The sequence below is a fragment of the Rattus norvegicus genome, chromosome 7, assembly GCF_036323735.1.
Source record: "Rattus norvegicus strain BN/NHsdMcwi chromosome 7, GRCr8, whole genome shotgun sequence".
Lineage (NCBI taxonomy): Eukaryota > Metazoa > Chordata > Mammalia > Rodentia > Muridae > Rattus > Rattus norvegicus.
Genome location: NC_086025.1, coordinates 8,963,732 through 8,981,322, shown reverse-complemented (window position 1 = coordinate 8,981,322; position 17,591 = coordinate 8,963,732). Strand labels below are relative to the sequence as shown.

The 17,591-nt window shown below is 54.4% G+C and overlaps 3 protein-coding genes across 3 annotated transcripts; all 3 read left to right on the top strand.

Moving 5' to 3' along the window:
* Positions 1 to 4,297: 4,297 nt before the first annotated feature.
* On the top strand, positions 4,298 to 9,121 carry Dohh (deoxyhypusine hydroxylase). The gene is made up of 5 exons (NM_001025006.2): positions 4,298 to 4,453; positions 6,494 to 6,811; positions 7,210 to 7,286; positions 7,889 to 8,129; positions 8,315 to 9,121. Exons 2-5 carry the CDS (start codon positions 6,538 to 6,540, stop codon positions 8,629 to 8,631), a joined length of 909 nt encoding a protein of 302 aa, NP_001020177.1. The 5' UTR covers positions 4,298 to 4,453; positions 6,494 to 6,537; the 3' UTR covers positions 8,632 to 9,121.
* Positions 9,122 to 11,199: 2,078 nt separating this feature from the next.
* Smim44 (small integral membrane protein 44) lies at positions 11,200 to 12,430 on the top strand. Its single transcript, NM_001408772.1, has 2 exons — positions 11,200 to 11,467; positions 11,635 to 12,430. Exons 1-2 carry the CDS (start codon positions 11,266 to 11,268, stop codon positions 11,835 to 11,837), a joined length of 405 nt encoding a protein of 134 aa, NP_001395701.1. The 5' UTR covers positions 11,200 to 11,265; the 3' UTR covers positions 11,838 to 12,430.
* A 1,658-nt stretch (positions 12,431 to 14,088) lies between these two features.
* Smim24 (small integral membrane protein 24) lies at positions 14,089 to 17,216 on the top strand. The gene is made up of 4 exons (NM_001398619.1): positions 14,089 to 14,184; positions 14,778 to 14,889; positions 15,196 to 15,258; positions 16,509 to 17,216. The coding sequence occupies exons 1-4, from the start codon at positions 14,118 to 14,120 to the stop codon at positions 16,621 to 16,623; spliced, it is 357 nt and encodes a 118-aa protein (NP_001385548.1). The 5' UTR covers positions 14,089 to 14,117; the 3' UTR covers positions 16,624 to 17,216.
* The last annotated feature ends 375 nt before the right edge of the window (positions 17,217 to 17,591 follow it).

The window sequence follows — 17,591 nt, the reverse complement described above, 5'->3', positions numbered from 1 at the left end:
ACAAAACAAAGCCTACTGCAAGACTCTGGAGGAAGCTGGGCCATCCCCCTTACCGGACAGGCAAGTTGTGATATCCACAGCCAAAGCAAGAGAAGTGGAACAGGCCTCTGCAAGGGCAGCCACCCACTCAGAACCTCCTACAGGAAGGTGGATGCCCCTTTATTCACAATCTAGTGCCCACCCACTGAAGAAGGGAGCAAGCCCTATTCCTGCAGGGGAACATAACACAGCCATGAAAAAGGTCAGGGATCTAATGGGTTATGAAGCAGAGGGATCCGAAAGGACACTGCTCAGTAGAGACAAGAAGTAAATTCATGGGTGCCAGAGGCTGAAGGAGGTTCAGGTGAGAAGTTAGGGCCTTCAGGGAGACCCTGGCTCAAAATAAGGAAGGAGCTGGTAAAGGGGCTTCCAGCCAAGCCTGAAGTGTGGAAGTTCAGTCCCAGGTCCAGGTGGAGGCAGGAGAGAATGAACTCCTTTCTGGTTGGCCTCCACAGGAGTGTTGTGGTATGCACACACACGAGCATATAGAAGAGATGAGCATTTAAAGATTTCAAATAATACAACTGGAAATATAGCTCGATGGGAGTGTTTGCCCAACATGAACGAGGTTCTTTGCTCAGCACCCAACAAAAAATAAAATGTGCTTTTAGGCCAAGTCTGGACCCTTACCTACACCATTAGCTCCATACAAACCAGGCAGCGTGGAGGTCATGAGTCATCTCAGAACTGGGAAATGGAGCCAGAAGGATCAGGAGCTCCACATGGGCTGGGTTAACGGCGCAGGGATTCTGTAACATTGGCTCTTGCAGAGGACCCGGGTTCAACTCGCAGCAGCCACGTGGCAACTCAAAACCGTCCATAACTCCAGGGGAACTGGATGTGGTGATGGAGAAGCCTGCACCAGCCTGCTGGGGGTGCACAGATGATGCCCCCAGGTAGCAACTTGCAGAGCACCTGCAGGCCCTGGGGTCCACCGAACGTGTGCAGGGAGATCTCAGCAAATGCATGGCTACAGGCCAGCCTGTGTGGGCTGCAGAGGGGCACAGCCCTCACCACCTGGCTCTGGCGTCAAAACATAAGTAGATGAAAAATTGTATTAAATTTTGAGGTGTGGGCAGTGGCACAGTGGGTAACATGTTTGCTCTGCAAACATGAGACAGGAGTTCAGATTTCAAGTCACGGGGCCAGTGAGACCAAGCTAAGGAACCTGAATTCAATCCTCAGAACACACACAGTGGAAAGAGGAGCTGACTTCTGCACATGGCACCTTGGCATATGCAATCTGCCCATAAATGTAAAAATAAAATGATAACAGAGCCAAGCAGCCAATCTCAGTGACACAGGCTTGTGATCCTACAGGGCCCTGGAGCAGGAAGAGACATAGGGGTCATTTCAACAACAAACCCCACTTTTCTCTTTGTTTTGTTTTCAGATCAGGGGTTACTGTTTTTAGGCCTGGCTGTCCTGCATTCACTTTGTAGACCAGGCTGACCTCAAAGTTAAGAGCCTGCCTTTGCCTCCGAGTGCTGGGATTAAAGGTGGGGTGTCCACTGCTGGGCTAACAAAACTGTCTTGTCTTTACAAAGACAGGGGTGATGGAGCCACAAGTTATCCACTACTAGCTAACCAACACGAGCTGGTGAAGCAGAAAAACTCCTCTGAGGGGAGACGGGCCTGTAGCCTCACGGATGATGGACTTATCACCACCACCGAAAAGCTGCTGAAGTCATCGTTTCTGGGTCCTGGGCAGTATTTTTTGGTATCAGTTACTCCCAGGGCGGCCTCGGCAGTACGCCAAGGTCTGGCACACCAGCCTCATTCTGAGTTCATATCTGCTTCCTACACCCCTGGGTCCATCCCTTCCCATTGGCTGGTATGGGGGGCTGGATCACACCTGGTATCACCCGATCCTGCGATCTGCTCCAGCAACCACAGCCTTTCCTGAAGCTGTAAACATTCGTTGGCGCTGTGCCTTGTGGCAAAGGTACCAGTGCTGTCTGTTCCTGCGGCCATGTTTGTTATTTATTCTATGCATGTGCCGGGCATGGATGGAGGCATTTCTTCAAGCTCTCTGTCTTATGTTTTGAGAACTGGTCTCTCACTCGACCTGGGGCTCACCCATTGGAGCAGGCCGGTGGGCCAGTGTGTTCCTGGCATTCTCCTGCCTCCGCACACACCTCACCTGGGAAAGCCAGCTTTCAGAGCCCACAGGATGTAGGTGGACATTTGTGATCTGTGGTCCCAGGACTCAGGAGCAGTGTCCCATGTTGGAGGCCAGCCCTGGTCTGCAGAGCAAGATGCTGGTCTCAACAACAAGCATCCAAAGGAAAAATCCAACCAAGAAATGAGAAGGTGCATCTGGGCCTGGCAGTGCCAACTCCACTGTGCTTTCCCACCCACACTGCTTGCCCATGGAGGACTGTCTATAAAAGAGCTGCAGCTCAGCGTGGATGGGGTTTTCACTGATATTTTAAGGCAGGTTTTTACTGTATAGTTCTAGCTGGAACTTGTGTAGACCTGGCCTCGAACTCACACAGCTCCACCTGCCTCTGCCTCCCAAGTGCTGTGATTTAAAGATGTGAGGCAGCGTGCCCAGTTATTAAATGTTTTAAAAATTAATTTCCGGGGCTGGAGAGATGGCTCAGTGGTTAAGAGCATTGACTGTGGGCTGGAGAGATGGCTCAGCGGTTAAGAGCACTGACTGCTCTTCCAGAGGCCCTGAGTTCAACTCTCAGCAACCACATGGTGGCTCACAACCATCTGTAAAGGGATCAGATGCCCTCTTCTGGTCTGAAGACAGCTACAGTGTACTTGTATGCGTAAAATAAATAAATCTTATAAAAAAAAAAAAAAAGAGCATTGACTGTTCTTTCAGAGGTCCTGAGTTCAATTCCCAGCAACCACATGGTGGCTCACAACCATCTGTAATGGGATCAGATGCCCTCTCCTGGTGTGTCTGAAGACAGCTACAGTGTATTCACATTCATAAAATAAATAATTCTTAAAAAAATTCATTTCCAGTCTAATGTTCATTTTACTTTGTATTTTTGGGCATATGCATTGTGTATTTTGGGGCTGGAGAGATGGCTCAGTGGTTAGAGCACTGACTGCTCTTCCAGAGGTTCGGAGTTCAAATCCCAGCACCCACATGGTGGCTTGCATTGTGTATTTTTATCCTGTCTACTCACATTTGCATTTTCTACATTTATATACATGTATCATACAAGCCTATATAATAACAGGCTTCCTTCCAGGTAGCATTCTGATAATACACAGCCTATTTTTGTCTTCATTTTTATTTTTAAGACATTTTTACCACAAATTAATTCTGTGATAATGGACTTCATGGGACTGGAGACATGCTCAGTGGTCAAGTGTACTGGCTGCTCTTCCAGAGGACCCAGGTTCAGTTCCCAGCCACCCACATGGTGACTCACAACTCTCAGGGGATCTGAAGCCCTCACATAAACACACGTCCAGGCAAAACCCGTGCATGTAAAATAAATCGTTAAAAAATTAGTGAACTTCATGATATTTATTTCCACACACATATTTAAAAAAAATTTTTTTTTGGTTCTTTTTTTCGGAGCTGGGGATTGAACCCAGGGCCTTGCGCTTCCTAGGCAAGCGCTCTACCACTGAGCTAAATCCCCAACCCCTAAAATTTTAAACTTCGATTTTATGGTCATGTCACTGCCATATAGCCTGTGGCTCCCCAGGATCGAACTCATGTCCTCAAATTGACTGCAAGTGCCCTCACTGCTGAGATTGCTCAGAACTCCGGAGCTCAGAACTGAACCCAGGGCCTAGGCAAGCGCTCTACCACTAAGCTAAATCCCCAACCTCTTGTTTTTTTTAATATTTATGTGAGTACACTGTAGCTGTCCTCAGACACACCAGAAGAGGGCGGCATCAGACCCTATTACAGATGGTTGGTCGTTGGAATTTGAACTCAGGACCTCTGGAAGAGCAGTTTGTGCTCTTAACCACTGAGCCACTCTCCAGTCCCAGAACTCCTATTTTATTTCTTTTTCTCCATTTGTTTGGTCCCACAGACCTCTGGCCGCCGCCTTCTAGAACACCGCCACGCCTATTAGAACCTGCGCACGTTCTGTGGGGATCGTCGCTGTTGCTCTTTGAATAGGATAATACCATTTTCTTTTCTCTATGGGGGAAAGTCGGAAAGACTTCTTCCGGAGGAAAACCGGAAGTCGCTTCTCCGGCTTTTAGGACAGTCCCGAGGCGTCGCTGCCGTATCGCTCTGTCTTTGAACACCCCTAGTCGCGGCGATGGTTCCGCCCCGTCTGATCACGTGGCCACCAAGATGGCGGCGCCCAGCGGACGGTGCGCGAGGTTCGTCAGCTGACTTGTTCTCGGAGCTGTGGCCGCGACCCGCTTCTACCTGTCCCGAGTGACCAGAGCTCAGTGACCAGTCCTTATAGTCGAAAGCAGGGTAAGCAGTGCCGGAAGTGCCTTCGGGGAGCTTCCGTTCTGAGGTACTCTCTGCCCGGGCGCGCAGGGATTGCCGGTGTGGGGACGTCAGGGCACCGTCAGGGTTTCCGAAGGGAATTGGACGACTTTGCCCTTTTTTACTTGCGTATTTGACACAGGGTATCATGTAGCCCAGGCTAGCCTCCAACACACTGTGTAACTACGAATGGCCCCGAACTCTAGCCTCTTCCTATCCGGTGCTCAGGTTTGCCGCCTGTGAGGGGCTTGCCAGATGCTAGGGTGAACTGGGGCTTCGTGCAGGCCCGGCCCGCGCGTAATCACTCAGCCTAAGTATTTGGGGACAAGATCTCCTGGGACCGGTTATCTTCCTGGTCAGCCTCCTCTTCTCGGGCCTGCCCAGCCCTGGAGCCTTTTTGAATTAGAGGGAAGCCCCATACTTCTAATGGGCCGCACTCTTGGACCCACAAGATATTTGGTCTCCTCTGTTGTTGATATAGGTAAATCGGGAGGTGGTCTTTTTTTTTTTTTTCCCCGGAGCTGAGGACCGAACCCAGGGCCTTGGGCTACCACTGAGCTAAATCCCCAACCCTGGGAGGTGGTCTTACTGCCGCACAGTGGCTGCCAGTTCCGGTGGACCTGCTTCATGTTTGTTGATTAATTCCATTTTCAAGGTGTGACTGTCTTTTTTTTTTTTTTTTTTTTTTTGGTTCTTTTTTTCGGAGCTGGGGCCTTGCGCTTCCTAGGCAAGCGCTCTACCACTGAGCTAAATCCCCAACCCCAAGGTGTGACTGTCTTATGGGGTCCATGGTGAGGCAGTCATACCTGCCTCATTAAACCCAGGGCCCGAGGATGACACTAGAGCCCAGAATGCCTTCTAGTTTACCACAGCCTGTTAGTCCAGTGTGTTATGTATGCGTCTGCTGTCGTCTTTACTAGTGTTTAGCTGGCTGACAGGGTCGCGCCCTCTTGTACGTCTGGTTCCACTTAATTCATCCGGGAAAGAAAACACCTGTCATTGTGGGTGTGCTATCCTGCGTGGGGTCACGCACAGGGTAAAAGCTGTGCAAAGTCAGGAACAGGAAGAAGTTCAGAGGGAAGAGAGGAAGGACGAAGTGTATCCCAATGGGATTTGAGGGCTACAGGGAAGCCCCAGTAGTAAGGTGTTGAGAGTCACTCTGGGCAGGGATGAGATCCATTTTACAACTGACAGAGTTTCTAGATCATCCGAGCTGTCCTGAAGGAATGCATTCTCAGTTTCAGGGTTGAGTCCAGGAGGGGAGGTCACTGGTTGGGGTGGGGAGATCCCTCCCAATGGGGAACATGATTTAGGGCTAGGTCTGCATGCCCAGGGCCTGACTTCTGTTCGTGCCTCTCTGGGCAATGTGTGGAGCTTGTGGCAGATACATAGGGGAGAAGCCATTGAACCTGAGGCCCAGAGACAGAAAGTAACTTACTTGAACTGCACAGCAAAAACCATGGGCCGCTCTGGATTGTGAAGCCGATGCCAAAAACCAAGATGGCCTTGAAGAGTGCTCTGCTCACCCCCACCCCCACACACACCTTGGTGGAGGGTGGTGGATGTGGAGAAAGTTCTGTGGACTGGAACTCGGGATCCTTCTGTCTTAGCCCTGGGGCTGGAACGGCAGTTATGTAGGTGTGTTCCATAGCATGGGTCTTCTCCTTTTTTTTTTTCTTTAAGATTTATTCATTTATTATATATGAGTACACTGTAGCTGTCTTCAGATGCACCAGAAGAGGGCATCAGATCTCATTACAGGTGGTCATGAGCCACCATGTGGTTGCTGGGAATTGAACTCAGGACCTCTGGAAGAGCAGTCAGTGCTCTTAACCGCTGAGCCATCTCTCCAGCCTGGGTCTTCTCCTTCTTTTTTTTTTTTTTTTTTTTTTTTTGGTTCTTTTTTTCGGAGCTGGGGACCGAACCCAGGGCCTTGCGCTTCCTAGGTAAGCGCTCTACCACTGAGCTAAATCCCCAGCCCCTCCACTGAGCTAAATCCCCAGCCCCCTCCTTCTTTTTCTACAGCAGGTTTTTACTGCTGAGGACCTGGACCCGCTGGGAGGCTTGCCATGGTAACAGAACAGGAGGTAGAGGCCATAGGGAAAACCCTAGTGGACTCCACGCAGCCCCTGCAGGCCCGCTTCCGTGCCCTGTTTACCCTGCGGGGACTTGGTGGCCCCGATGCTATCTCCTGGATCAGCCGAGGCTTTGAGGACAGCTCTGCCCTTCTGAAGCACGAGCTAGCCTACTGCCTGGGCCAGATGAGGGACCCACGAGCCATCCCTGTGCTGGTGTCCGTCCTACAGGACAGGAACCAGGAGCCCATGGTGCGTCATGAGGCAGGTGAGTAAGAGCAGCCCAGTGGTGTGTTCATGTCTGTCCCTGGGGCACGGCTGGGTGCAGCTTCAGGGAGGTCCTGCGGAAGATGGGAGCCCCGCACAGGGCTATGGGTGGCAAACCGAGCAACCACCCACGTCCAACAGCAGAGCTTGGGCTTCTGAGCTGGCTTCCATGCCAACCCGTTCCTGGCTTCAGGGCCTTGGCACACTCTGTCCCTCTTGGCCCAAAGTCTGTTTGCTTTGTCTAGTGATGACTTCTCAACTCCACCCCGGGCACCGTCTGGGGTGGATGGCTGTAGGCCCAGCAGGCCAGCTCAGAGACTGTAGGCCTAGCCGTGGCCTGAGGGAGCACTGAGGTGCTGGGCATCGCGCAAGCTCCTTCCTACTGATTTGTCTCCTCAGGGGAAGCACTGGGGGCGATTGGTAACCCGAAAGTTCTAGGCCTCCTGAAGCAGTATTCCACCGACCCAGTGGTTGAGGTGAGGAAACTCTGACTGGTCCATCTCTGCCAGGACAAGCTCCTGACAAAGGTTGCTCTAGAGATGGAGGGGTGAGGTCAGGGAAGGTGGGCAGAGCCTCATGTGCTCCCCTTACCCACCCTACACCCAAAAATCTACCCTTGTACCCCCGTTCTGTACATTCCAGTCATGGAGTCTGCATTGTAGTCTTTTATGTCCTGTGTCTCACTGAGCACCATGTTCCAAAGGTTGATCTATGCTACGCTGTCGGAGCCTCGCTCCTCCTTTTCACGGCAGAGTAATACTTCAGTGTGTGAGGGCAGGCTATGTGTATTGTACCTGCTGGGCTCCCCTCTGCTCTCTGCCTCAGTCCTAATGTATGGGCTCCCGGGCACGAGTCTGTCCCCTGCCTTTTTCCTTGCTTTTCCTGCGATGTCCAGCCCCGGGGCCTTTGCACAGACTGCCTTGTGTCCCCCAGGTCTCCCCAGTGCCCACTCATGCCACTCTTTGGTCTGTGGTCTAAGGCCACTCCACCTGGCTTAGCCATAAGCCTGTGAGGACAATGACTGGCAAGACGTGCCCTCCACATAGGGACCATAGCTCCCTCTCTCTGCTACTTGCAGGTGGCTGAGACGTGCCAGCTCGCCGTTAGGCGTCTAGAGTGGCTGCAGCAGCACCCGGGGGAGGCCACATGTGCAGGACCCTACCTCTCAGTAGATCCTGCACCCCCTGCGGCAGAAGGTGATGTGGGGCGGCTGCGGGAGACCCTGCTGGATGAGGCGCAGCCACTCTTCGAGCGGTACCGTGCCATGTTTGCCCTGCGCAATGTGGGTGGCAAGGAGGCTGCCTTGGCCCTGGCTGAAGGTGAGGTTGAACCCTAGCCCCAGACCTGGGTGGTCTCTTGTGCAGCCTGAGGGGCAGCTTTGACTCCCAGGGGCCACCTCCTCCCCATCCAGGTGCTCCACACAGACCCTGGGGGGCTCGCCCTGGGCATCTGCCCTTTTCTGCCTGCCTGTCCTTACCCTGTTTTCTCGGCCCTTACCTCACAGGCCTGAAGTGTGGCAGTGCGCTCTTCCGACACGAGGTGGGCTATGTGCTGGGTCAGCTGCAGCACGAAGCAGCCGTGTCTGAACTGGCAGCCACATTGGCACGGACCACTGAGAGCCCCATGGTACGACATGAGTGCGCAGAGGCCCTGGGTGCCATCGCCAGGCCTGCCTGCCTGGCTGCACTGCGGGAGTACATCACGGACCCTGAGCGAGTGGTGCGGGAGAGCTGCGAGGTAGCACTGGACATGTATGAGTATGAAAATGGCCAGGACTTCCAGTACGCAGATGGGCTCGAGCGCCTGAGGCCACCGCCCTGACATGGCACCCGGCTCACCCAGCAGCACCCAGGACTCTGCCCGGCACCTGGTCACCTGCTGGGACTATCACCTGTCCTGTGATAGGCTGCCTCCCCCACCCACCACGGCCCTGGCCACATGGACTGTGTGGCCTCTGCTGGCTGTGCCTCCCATCTAGATTAGGGAGCAAGTAGCCAAGGGAGGGGCCTTGCTTTCCACTCTGTGTACCTGCCCTGCTGGGTGCTGGTGGGCAGTGCCACCCCATGCTGTCTGCTCTGTGATTCTGTCCCTCGCACCCTCCACACTAGCACAGATGGCAGTGCAGAAGCTTGCGGGCATTAGGAATGACTCAGCTCAGGAAGCTGTGGGGAAAGTTGTGGGGCCTGGGGCAGGGGTGATGGTTCTGAGTCCATAGGGGTCAGGCGTGGGGGGGCGCACCTCACATCTGGGTCAAGCAGGGAGCACAAGCCAGTTCCAGGGTGCTGCATGAATAAAATGTTATTTCTCACAAGTGCTGGCTCCTGCTTTGTGGGGACAGGGGCATGGCCTTTGGTGGGGCACAGAGAAAGGGGTTCAGTGGTACAGCTAAGAGTCCTTATTGTGGATTCCCATCGAGGCTCCCACAATTCCACGTTAGCTGGGGCACCCAGTTCCCCGGACCCCGTCCATCTCTTCCATAAGTGTTTTTGACACAGAACCCAGCAGCCCACAGCCATCTGTGCCAGCGTCCAAGGTCTGGGACTCAGGTGTCATACCCATGCACATGATGTCACCTGCCCAGTGGCCCCTGCCCTCCCACGCCTTCTGTGCTCTTCCCAGGAAGGGGGTGTGGCCAGCATGTATGCACCCATTTTTGAGTCTGGTTTGCCACTATGGCTGACCTGCTGAGGGCCAGCGGTCGGTCAGCATCGGTGACACCTGGGCACTTTTGATGGACTAGTTTTGTTCACTTTACTTACCTGAGACATCTCTCTCAAGAGCTTGCTGAATCACTTACCAAGATCATCCTCCTGTCTCAGTCACCCCAGTGCTGAGGTTACACTTATGGCCACCAGGCCTGGCTTTTCCATAGATTGCAGGATGTGAGTTCAGGTCCTCACAGTTGCATGATGAGAACCTTAGCCTGAGCTAGCCCTATGTATGCTCTTTAGACATGTGGGCCCTGGGAATCAAACCTGGGTGCAAGAGCATCCAGTGCTCTGACCAATGAGCTAGCTCTTGGTCTTTGTTCCTCTCCGGGCTGGGTCTTATGTAGCCCAGGCTGGCCTTGAACTCCAACCTGATGTGTAGCAAAGATGAATCTTGGTCTCCCTCACTGCCTTTGATAGCAGGTGAGAATCATGTTTAGCTTAATTTTTCTTTTCTTAGGGGCTGGGGATTTAGCTCAGTGGTAGAGCACTTACCTAGGAAGTGCAAGGCCCCGGGTTCGGTCCCCAGCTCCGGAAAAAAAAAGAACCAAAAAAAAAAATTTTTTTTTTTAAATTGGAGGGTGCAATGTGTAGCCCAGGCTAGCCAAATTCATGGCAATCTTCTTGCCTTAGTCTCCTGGGTGGCACTCTTCCTGGCTGGTCACTTTGTGCTCAGCACAGTGAGGTTGCCAAGTCTCCTCACTTAAGTTTTCACTCACTCCAGACTCAAATGTCCTTGCCTCCCATTTCTCCCCGTCATCCTTTCCTACCTTCCCTGACACCATCTGACCTGGCTGATCCTCCGCCTCCTGGGAACATGACCCCTCCCTGACCCCTGGCTTTGCTTTTTCTTGGTCTGACCCTTAGCCTAGCCCTCTCTCCCCCTCCAGTCCTGTCTTTCTCTCTCCTCTGCCTGAGATTCTTGGGGCGTGAAACTCATGTTACAGATTGCAAAGACCACCATCTGGTGTTCGTGCCCCTACAGTGCCCTGCTGCCCCTGAATGCTGGGCTTATATGGGATGACTGAACCCTTGAAGCCAGAGGCAGTGTATGTGGGCTTAGCTGTCCTGTGATGACCAACCCCTTGCTGTGAGGAAATCTACCAGACCAGAGCCGGGACAGCCATAGCACTGAAAACCACCCTCAGAAATGAGATTTGAATCCCGCTGAACCACCCACAGAAATGGGGTTTGAATCCCGTCTCTCTCGGCATACTCAGGCTGCCCTCGTCTGGCTCCTGTTGCTTCTAGAACTTCCCAGGGCTCCCTCCTAAGGCCCTGCAAGAGGCCATTGCACCCACCTACCCCTACCCTCTTCACCATCCTTCCCCATAGTGGCCGCTATGGGACGCCCTTGAGCACAGTCCGTTCTGCCTGCAGTTACCCATGGATCCCACCCAGCCCTATCCAACCTGCACAGTCCCCACTCTGCCCCTCCATGGTTTGGTCGGCCATAGCGACAGGAGCCCCCTGCATGCTCCCCGAGAGTACCAGGGTCCCGGTTGCCCCAGAGTCTTCTTTGCACAGGTGAGCACCCTGCCTGGCCTGTGCCTGGGCAGAGAGTTTTGACCTCCAAAGCCTCCAGGGTCAGTGTGGATATAAGCGTCACTTCTGCTGAGGGGACCAGAGATTCGCCACTGATCCCAACAGATGGCCTGGAGGAGCCGTCCTAATCCTTTTAGCTCATCCCCTAATACTCCCGTGTGTGGGTCACCTCCCTCAGGCTTCTGTTGAAGGTGTCCCAGCTATGGCAGGATCATTGGATGAAAGAGAGGCCGAGGACTGGAGCCCAGCCCCTCCGATGTATGAGGAATACCGGCCGCCCGCGCTGGACACCATCCGCCTGCCTCGCTATGCCCTGTATCTGCTGATGGCTGCCATCCTGGTGGTAGCCGTGGCCTACGCCATTGTTGGTCACCTCATCAAAGATCTAGCTCATGACCTGGCTGGTGAGCCACCCTCCCTTCGAATCTTTCCTGGGCTGAGGTCACGAGTGGAGTGGCATGGGATGGAGCTCCTGGCTGAGGGTGGGCGTGGCCAAGGTCAGGCCAAGGGGTGGGCTTGGTCACGGTTCCAGGTGGTCAGTCACTCCCTCACCAGCCACTTGTCCGTGCAGACTGGGCCTTTGGCCCTAAGCCTGACCAGGAGGAAGGTCCCCGAGAGCTGCGGGCCAGCTTGGCCGCGGAGGACCTGGAAGAGCTGGATCTTCAGCTGGCCCTGGCCTGGCGTGGGGAGGAGGACCCTGCCTATGCCCCTCGCCGCACCTCCATTGCCTTCAAGGACCCGCCGGTGCAAACCAACTTTTGGAGGCTGGACTAACCTGGAGGAGCAGTACCTGTGACGCTGGTGGGCTGGGCAGTTCCCTCTGCCGCAGTTGGGCCACCTGTGCATGTGACATGTCTGTCGTACAACACAGGGTTTGGCCAGGCTGAAACTCAAAACTCCCCTGCCTTGGCTGGAGTGTTCTGGTTGCAACCTGTCCTTCCACTTTATTAAGATTTTGAGACAGGTTCTCATGTGGCCCAGACAAGCCTTGAACTTGGTATATAGCAGAGGATGACCTTGAATTCCTGATCCTCCAGTCACTACCTCCTGGATGCTAGAATGCCAGGTCTGGGCCACTCTACCTGGCTTCTATGATACTGAGGACAGAGACAAGGGTCTTCTGCAAGGCTGGGCCAGTCCGAGGCCCTGACATTTTCCTTTTTTTGTTTCCTTCTTTCTGTTTCTCTTTTTTGGTTTTTGAAGACAGGGTTTCTCTGTGTAACAGCCCTGGCTGTTCTGGAACTCAGAGACATTGCCTGCACCATTTTTTTCCTTATAGGTAATTCCTCACACAGACTCCTTTTGTGTCTGGAGAAAAGAGTGAGACCAAATTTACATACAAATTAAAAGCCTACCTGACTATTTTAGTGCCTGTGACCTCCTTGTCTCAGCCCTGTCTCACACCCTCCCACAAAACCCTCCTGTCCGTGAGCCCAGTAGCAGACTGGAAACTGAGGTAGGCCACCGAGAAATGGCTGTGCAAAGGTCTCTTGGCTCAGGGACCTTGTCGCACACAGCATGGAGCAACCAAGCATTAGTGGCCTGTCAGCCTCAGCATTCAGGAGGCTGAGGCAGGAGGCTGAGGCAGGAGGATGGCACATTCCAGGCCAGCCTGGGCTATGGAACAAAAGGAGCCATGTAGGGTAGGTCCCCTCCAAGGGGCCTCCCCAACCTCAGCTGGTGGGCCTGTCAGTCTGTGCTCCTGACATCCCACCTGGGCTGAGCCATTTCAGCATAGGACTCCATGAGTATACAGTAAGAGCTTAATATAGGCATGCCTGGTTGGGTTCCCGGTGGCATCTTTAATCCCAACGCTCAGGAGGGAGAGGCAGGAGTATCTCTCTGAGTTCAAGGATAGCCTGGTCTACAAAGTAAGTTCCAGGATAGCTAGGGCTACACAGAGAGACCCTGTCTTAAACACCAAAACCAGAAAAAGAAGCCAAAACCTTTTTCCAAACGGTGTGAGGCTGGCCTCAAACTTGGCATGTAGACGAGGATGACCTTGAACTCTTCTTTCTCCTGCCTCCACCTCTGAATGCTGGGCTGACAGCATTCTAGTTTCTGGGGTGCTGGGGATGGAACCCAGGGCCTCATGCATGCTGGGAGACTGCACCGCCTCCAAGCTGCAGTCTCAGCACACACTTTTATTTCTGAGACAGGGTCTTGCTGTGGAGCCCAGGCTAGGCCTGGATCTAGCCATCCTCCTGCCTCAGGCTTCTGGTGTGTGGGAATGACAGGCACATGAGGATATCAATGCCTATCTCCTTACTGTCTCTTTCACGTGAGCAGGCTGTGTGACTGCGCCCACACAAAGGAGGACACCTTGGGTGGGGTCCTCCTTTGCCCAGGTGGGGCTCCATATCTAATCAGCTTGAGGCCGGAGGTTGAGGGCAGAAGCCTGTGCCCTGTCTGCGTATGTTGAGGTGTCTGTGTGTTCTGCAGGCAGGTGGCTCTGCCACTGCATTGAGGGTCCCCCTTCTGGGAGCCTGGTGCCCGCTACATCCTGGTGCTGCTCACAGAGCTGCACCCACCTTGCTGGGCTAACTTACCAGACACACAGCTGCCAGGCTTGTCCCAGTCACCAAGCCTGACTGTCACACTTAGTTGTGTGCACATGAAGGCATGGATGTCACATCTATGCAGCCTGACTTCTTTTTTTTTTTTTTTCCGGAGCTGGGGACCGAACCCAGGGCCTTGCGCTTGCTAGGCAAGTGCTCTACCACTGAGCTAAATCCCCAACCCCGCAGCCTGACTTCTTGCAAGAGGATACTGAGGACATGTCACCTGGGGCTGGCTGTCCCCAGGGCTGCTGGTCTCCAGGAAGGGGTGCAAGGCACGGGGGAAGAGACAATCCAGGTTAATATTAAACTAGCTGCAGACTCTGCCCTCTGAGGCTGCAGGAGTCTGATGCTTAGCCAAGCAGGCATGGGAGGCCGGGCCACAGGTTGCAGGTTCCTCACCCCGCCCCTCCCAACCACCCTGTCTTAACCCCACCCGAGCTCTGAATAGCTCACACCCGCAGTTGAACATCGACCTGTATGAAGCTCGCTGGTCATGGACACCCTGGGCAGGCTGCTGCTGCTGGCTACACTGTTTCTGACTCCCGCTGAGGCCCAGCAGGGTAGGACTGGGGTGCGGAGCCCGTGCTGGGTGGGTGTTAGGATCTGGGGCAGATCCTCGCCTCATTTCCCATGAGGAGGAACTGAGGCAAGGAAAAGTGTGCAGGAAAAGAGGAAGTGTGGAGGGGTTGAGTGCTCTACAGTGACCGCTTCTATCTGACACCCTTCTCTCCTGTCCCTCAATGCTGTAAGCTGAGACCACTGCCCTTTTCCAGCGGGTCCTCTGAGTTCCTTCGAGGCCCCACTTAGCTACCCACCCCCACCCCACCCAGTTACTTTCTCTGAGAACCTCACCCTCTAGGAGCTCAGCGTCTTTGGGATGTCCCGGCCTTTTCACAACCCCGCCCCTTGAGCCCCTGTCAGCTATTAGTGGACGTTCTTCCTGAGTTCCGCCTCTTTACTCCTTTTCTAAGCCCCGCCCTCCAAGGCCCACCCCCTTTCCGTTAACGCCCTCCCTCTCTCACGCAGACCCCTCCTCTCCTCACAGACCCTTCTCCCCCCCCCCCCCCCCCCCGCAGAACCCACTTCTCCTGCAGCTCCCCTTCTCCCTGCAGGCCCTTCGTTTTTTGTCTCTGATTTGTCCTGTCCTTCGCAGCTTCAGAGCGCCGCCTGAAGCCCTGGCTGGTGGGCCTGGCTGCTGTAGTGGGCTTCCTGTTCATAGTCTTCATCCTCATGCTGGTTAATCGTGTGTGGTGCTCCAAAGACAGGTGAGGACCTGCCCCTGCCCTACTCAGGGCCTCCTGTAACCTCCCTCCCGAGGTGCTCCCTCCCTGCTCTGCCTGGAGGTCACCTTACTTTGCTGCCCTCTTGATCCCTTCTGGTTCTTGGAGTTCATGACCTCAGCTGGGGATACTGAGGCAGAGAACAGCTCTTTTTTTTTTTTTTTTTTTTTTTTTCAGAGCTGGGGACCGAACCCAGGGCCTTGCGGTTGCTAGGCAAGCGCTCTACCTCTGAGCCAAATCCCCAACCCCAGAGAACAGCTCTTATATCAATCTTTCTTTCTATGTGTGCAGAGCAGAGGATGAAGAGGCTACATTCAGAATGGACCACATTGTGAATCAGAACTCAAAGCCAAGGTACCCCGTGGGTGATTACCCCAGACAGTACAGACAGGCCCTGTTGGGGGCGGTGGCAGTGCCTGGCGGGGCGGGCAGCTGGGCTCTGTGTGGGAATCTCTAATGCAGATTCTGGATCTGGGAGATAAAAGTGGGTGAGTGTGTGTGTGTGGGGGGGAGGACACAGGCAGCTGGAGATACAGCTGTGTCCTGTAAACCTGAGAGGGACCTGAGGAAGGAAGGGCTGAGGACAGGCTGGGGTCACCTATAACCAGACCTGCAGAGAACAGAGCTGCCCGCCCTGTGATGAAGCATGGTTTCCTGTACACCATTGTTATCACTCTATCATAAGTGATCCACCCATCCACCCACCCACCCACCCATCCATCCACCCACCCATCCACCCATCCATCCACCCACCCATCCATCCACCCATCCATCCATCTACCCATCCATCCACCCATCCACCCACCCATCCATCCACCCACCCATCCATCCACCCATCCACCCACCCATCCATCCACTCACCCATCCATCCATCCACTCATACATCCATCCATCCATCCATCCACCCATCCACCTATCCATCCACCAACCCACCCACTCACCCACCTATCCATCCATCCATCCACCCATCCATCCATCCACTCATCCATCCATCCACCCATCCATCCACCCATCCATCCATCCACCCACCTATCCACCCATCCACCCCATCCACCCACCCACCCATCCACCCATCCACCCACCCACCCATCCACCCACCCACCCATCCACCCATCCATCCACCCACCCACCCATCCACCTATCCACCCACCCACCCATCCACCCATCCATCCATCCACCCACCCATCCACCCATCCATCCACCCACCCATCCACCTATCCACCCACCCATCCACCCATCCACCCACCCATCCACCTATTCATCCACCCACCCACCCACTCACCCACCCATCCATCCACCCACCCATCCATCCACCCACCCACCCATCCACCCACCCACCCATCCACCCACCCACCCATCCATCCACCCACCCATCCACCCATCCATCCACCCACCCATCCACCTATCCACTCACCCACCCATCCACCCACCCACCCACCCACCCACCCATCCATCCACCCATTCATTCTTTTCTTTCCATTGAACATTTCTTTTCTGTGGGGTCATCCTGAGGTCACTGCAGCCCTGAGCCTGTCGTCACGTAGCCTGACAAGGTGGCTTGATGAGCAGTGACCATCTCTCACTGTGGCACCTTAACCCTACAGTAAAGCAGACAAGAAGAAGCAGAAGGTGGGCAGGAAGGGTGGACAGAGCAATGAAGGCTTGGACCTGGAGGAGGAGTTCTCAGACGATGAGAGAGACAAGAAAACAGCCTTGTAAAGAAAGCCTCCTGTTGCCTGGGGGGCTCCATCAAGCTGCAGCCACCACCTGAAACCAGACTGGTGTCATCTGGGTCTAAAACTGCCCTCCAATGAGGAGGCCAGCCTTGCCTATGCCACACTCATCCCCCCACTCCTCCACTGACGCCCCCCCACTGACGCCCCCCCCACTGATGCCCCCCCCACTGACGCCCCCCCACTGACGCCCCCCCACTGACACACTCACCACTGGCCTGGTATCCACTCCTGTTCATCTGCCTTCCTGCATCCTTTCTCATGTCCAATGTGCCCCTCTCCAGGCACGTTCCTGGTGTCACCTAACTGTCCCCTACGTCTCTGAGCCCCAGTGCTGCTCTTGGTGGCTTTCCACCCTCTGTGCTATGTGCTGGTGCCTTGGAGGAGAGACACCCCGTGGTCCAAGCTCTTTCAGCCAGAGTCTCTTCTCTGTCTTGACTCTGCCTTATGGTCACTCGGTTCTCTGTGAGGACAAGTCCTCCAGGGCAGGCTGTGTTTGGCAGACAGTTCCAGCAATGACCACCAGAGGGCAGGGTCACCTCCCAGCACCTACCCTTAATAAAGGCCCCTAATGGTGTAGACCCTTTGTCTGGATGGAAAAGGGGTCCTTGCCACTGAGAGCTGGGCCTGGGCCCAGGCTGTGCACAGAGGCGTCTAGTTGGCCCTCATAAAGGTTATGGTCTTAGAGGGCTCTGCTCCTCTGTAATGCTGTGGGGCACTGGGAAGATGGTCTAACCTCTGTGACATCTGGGGTCAGGGTCCTGGGATATTTTCTCTCCAGCCCCTCCCACAGAGCTAAGGTAAGGAGACCCCAGCTCTTCACTCTAGGTAAGGGGGTTGGGTTCTTTCTTATTTTGAGACTTGGTCTCACGACAGCCAGGCTGGCCTCAAGTTCCCCATGAATCCAAAGAGGATCTTGAACTCCTGATCCTCCTGCCCCCAGACAGGCCTGAG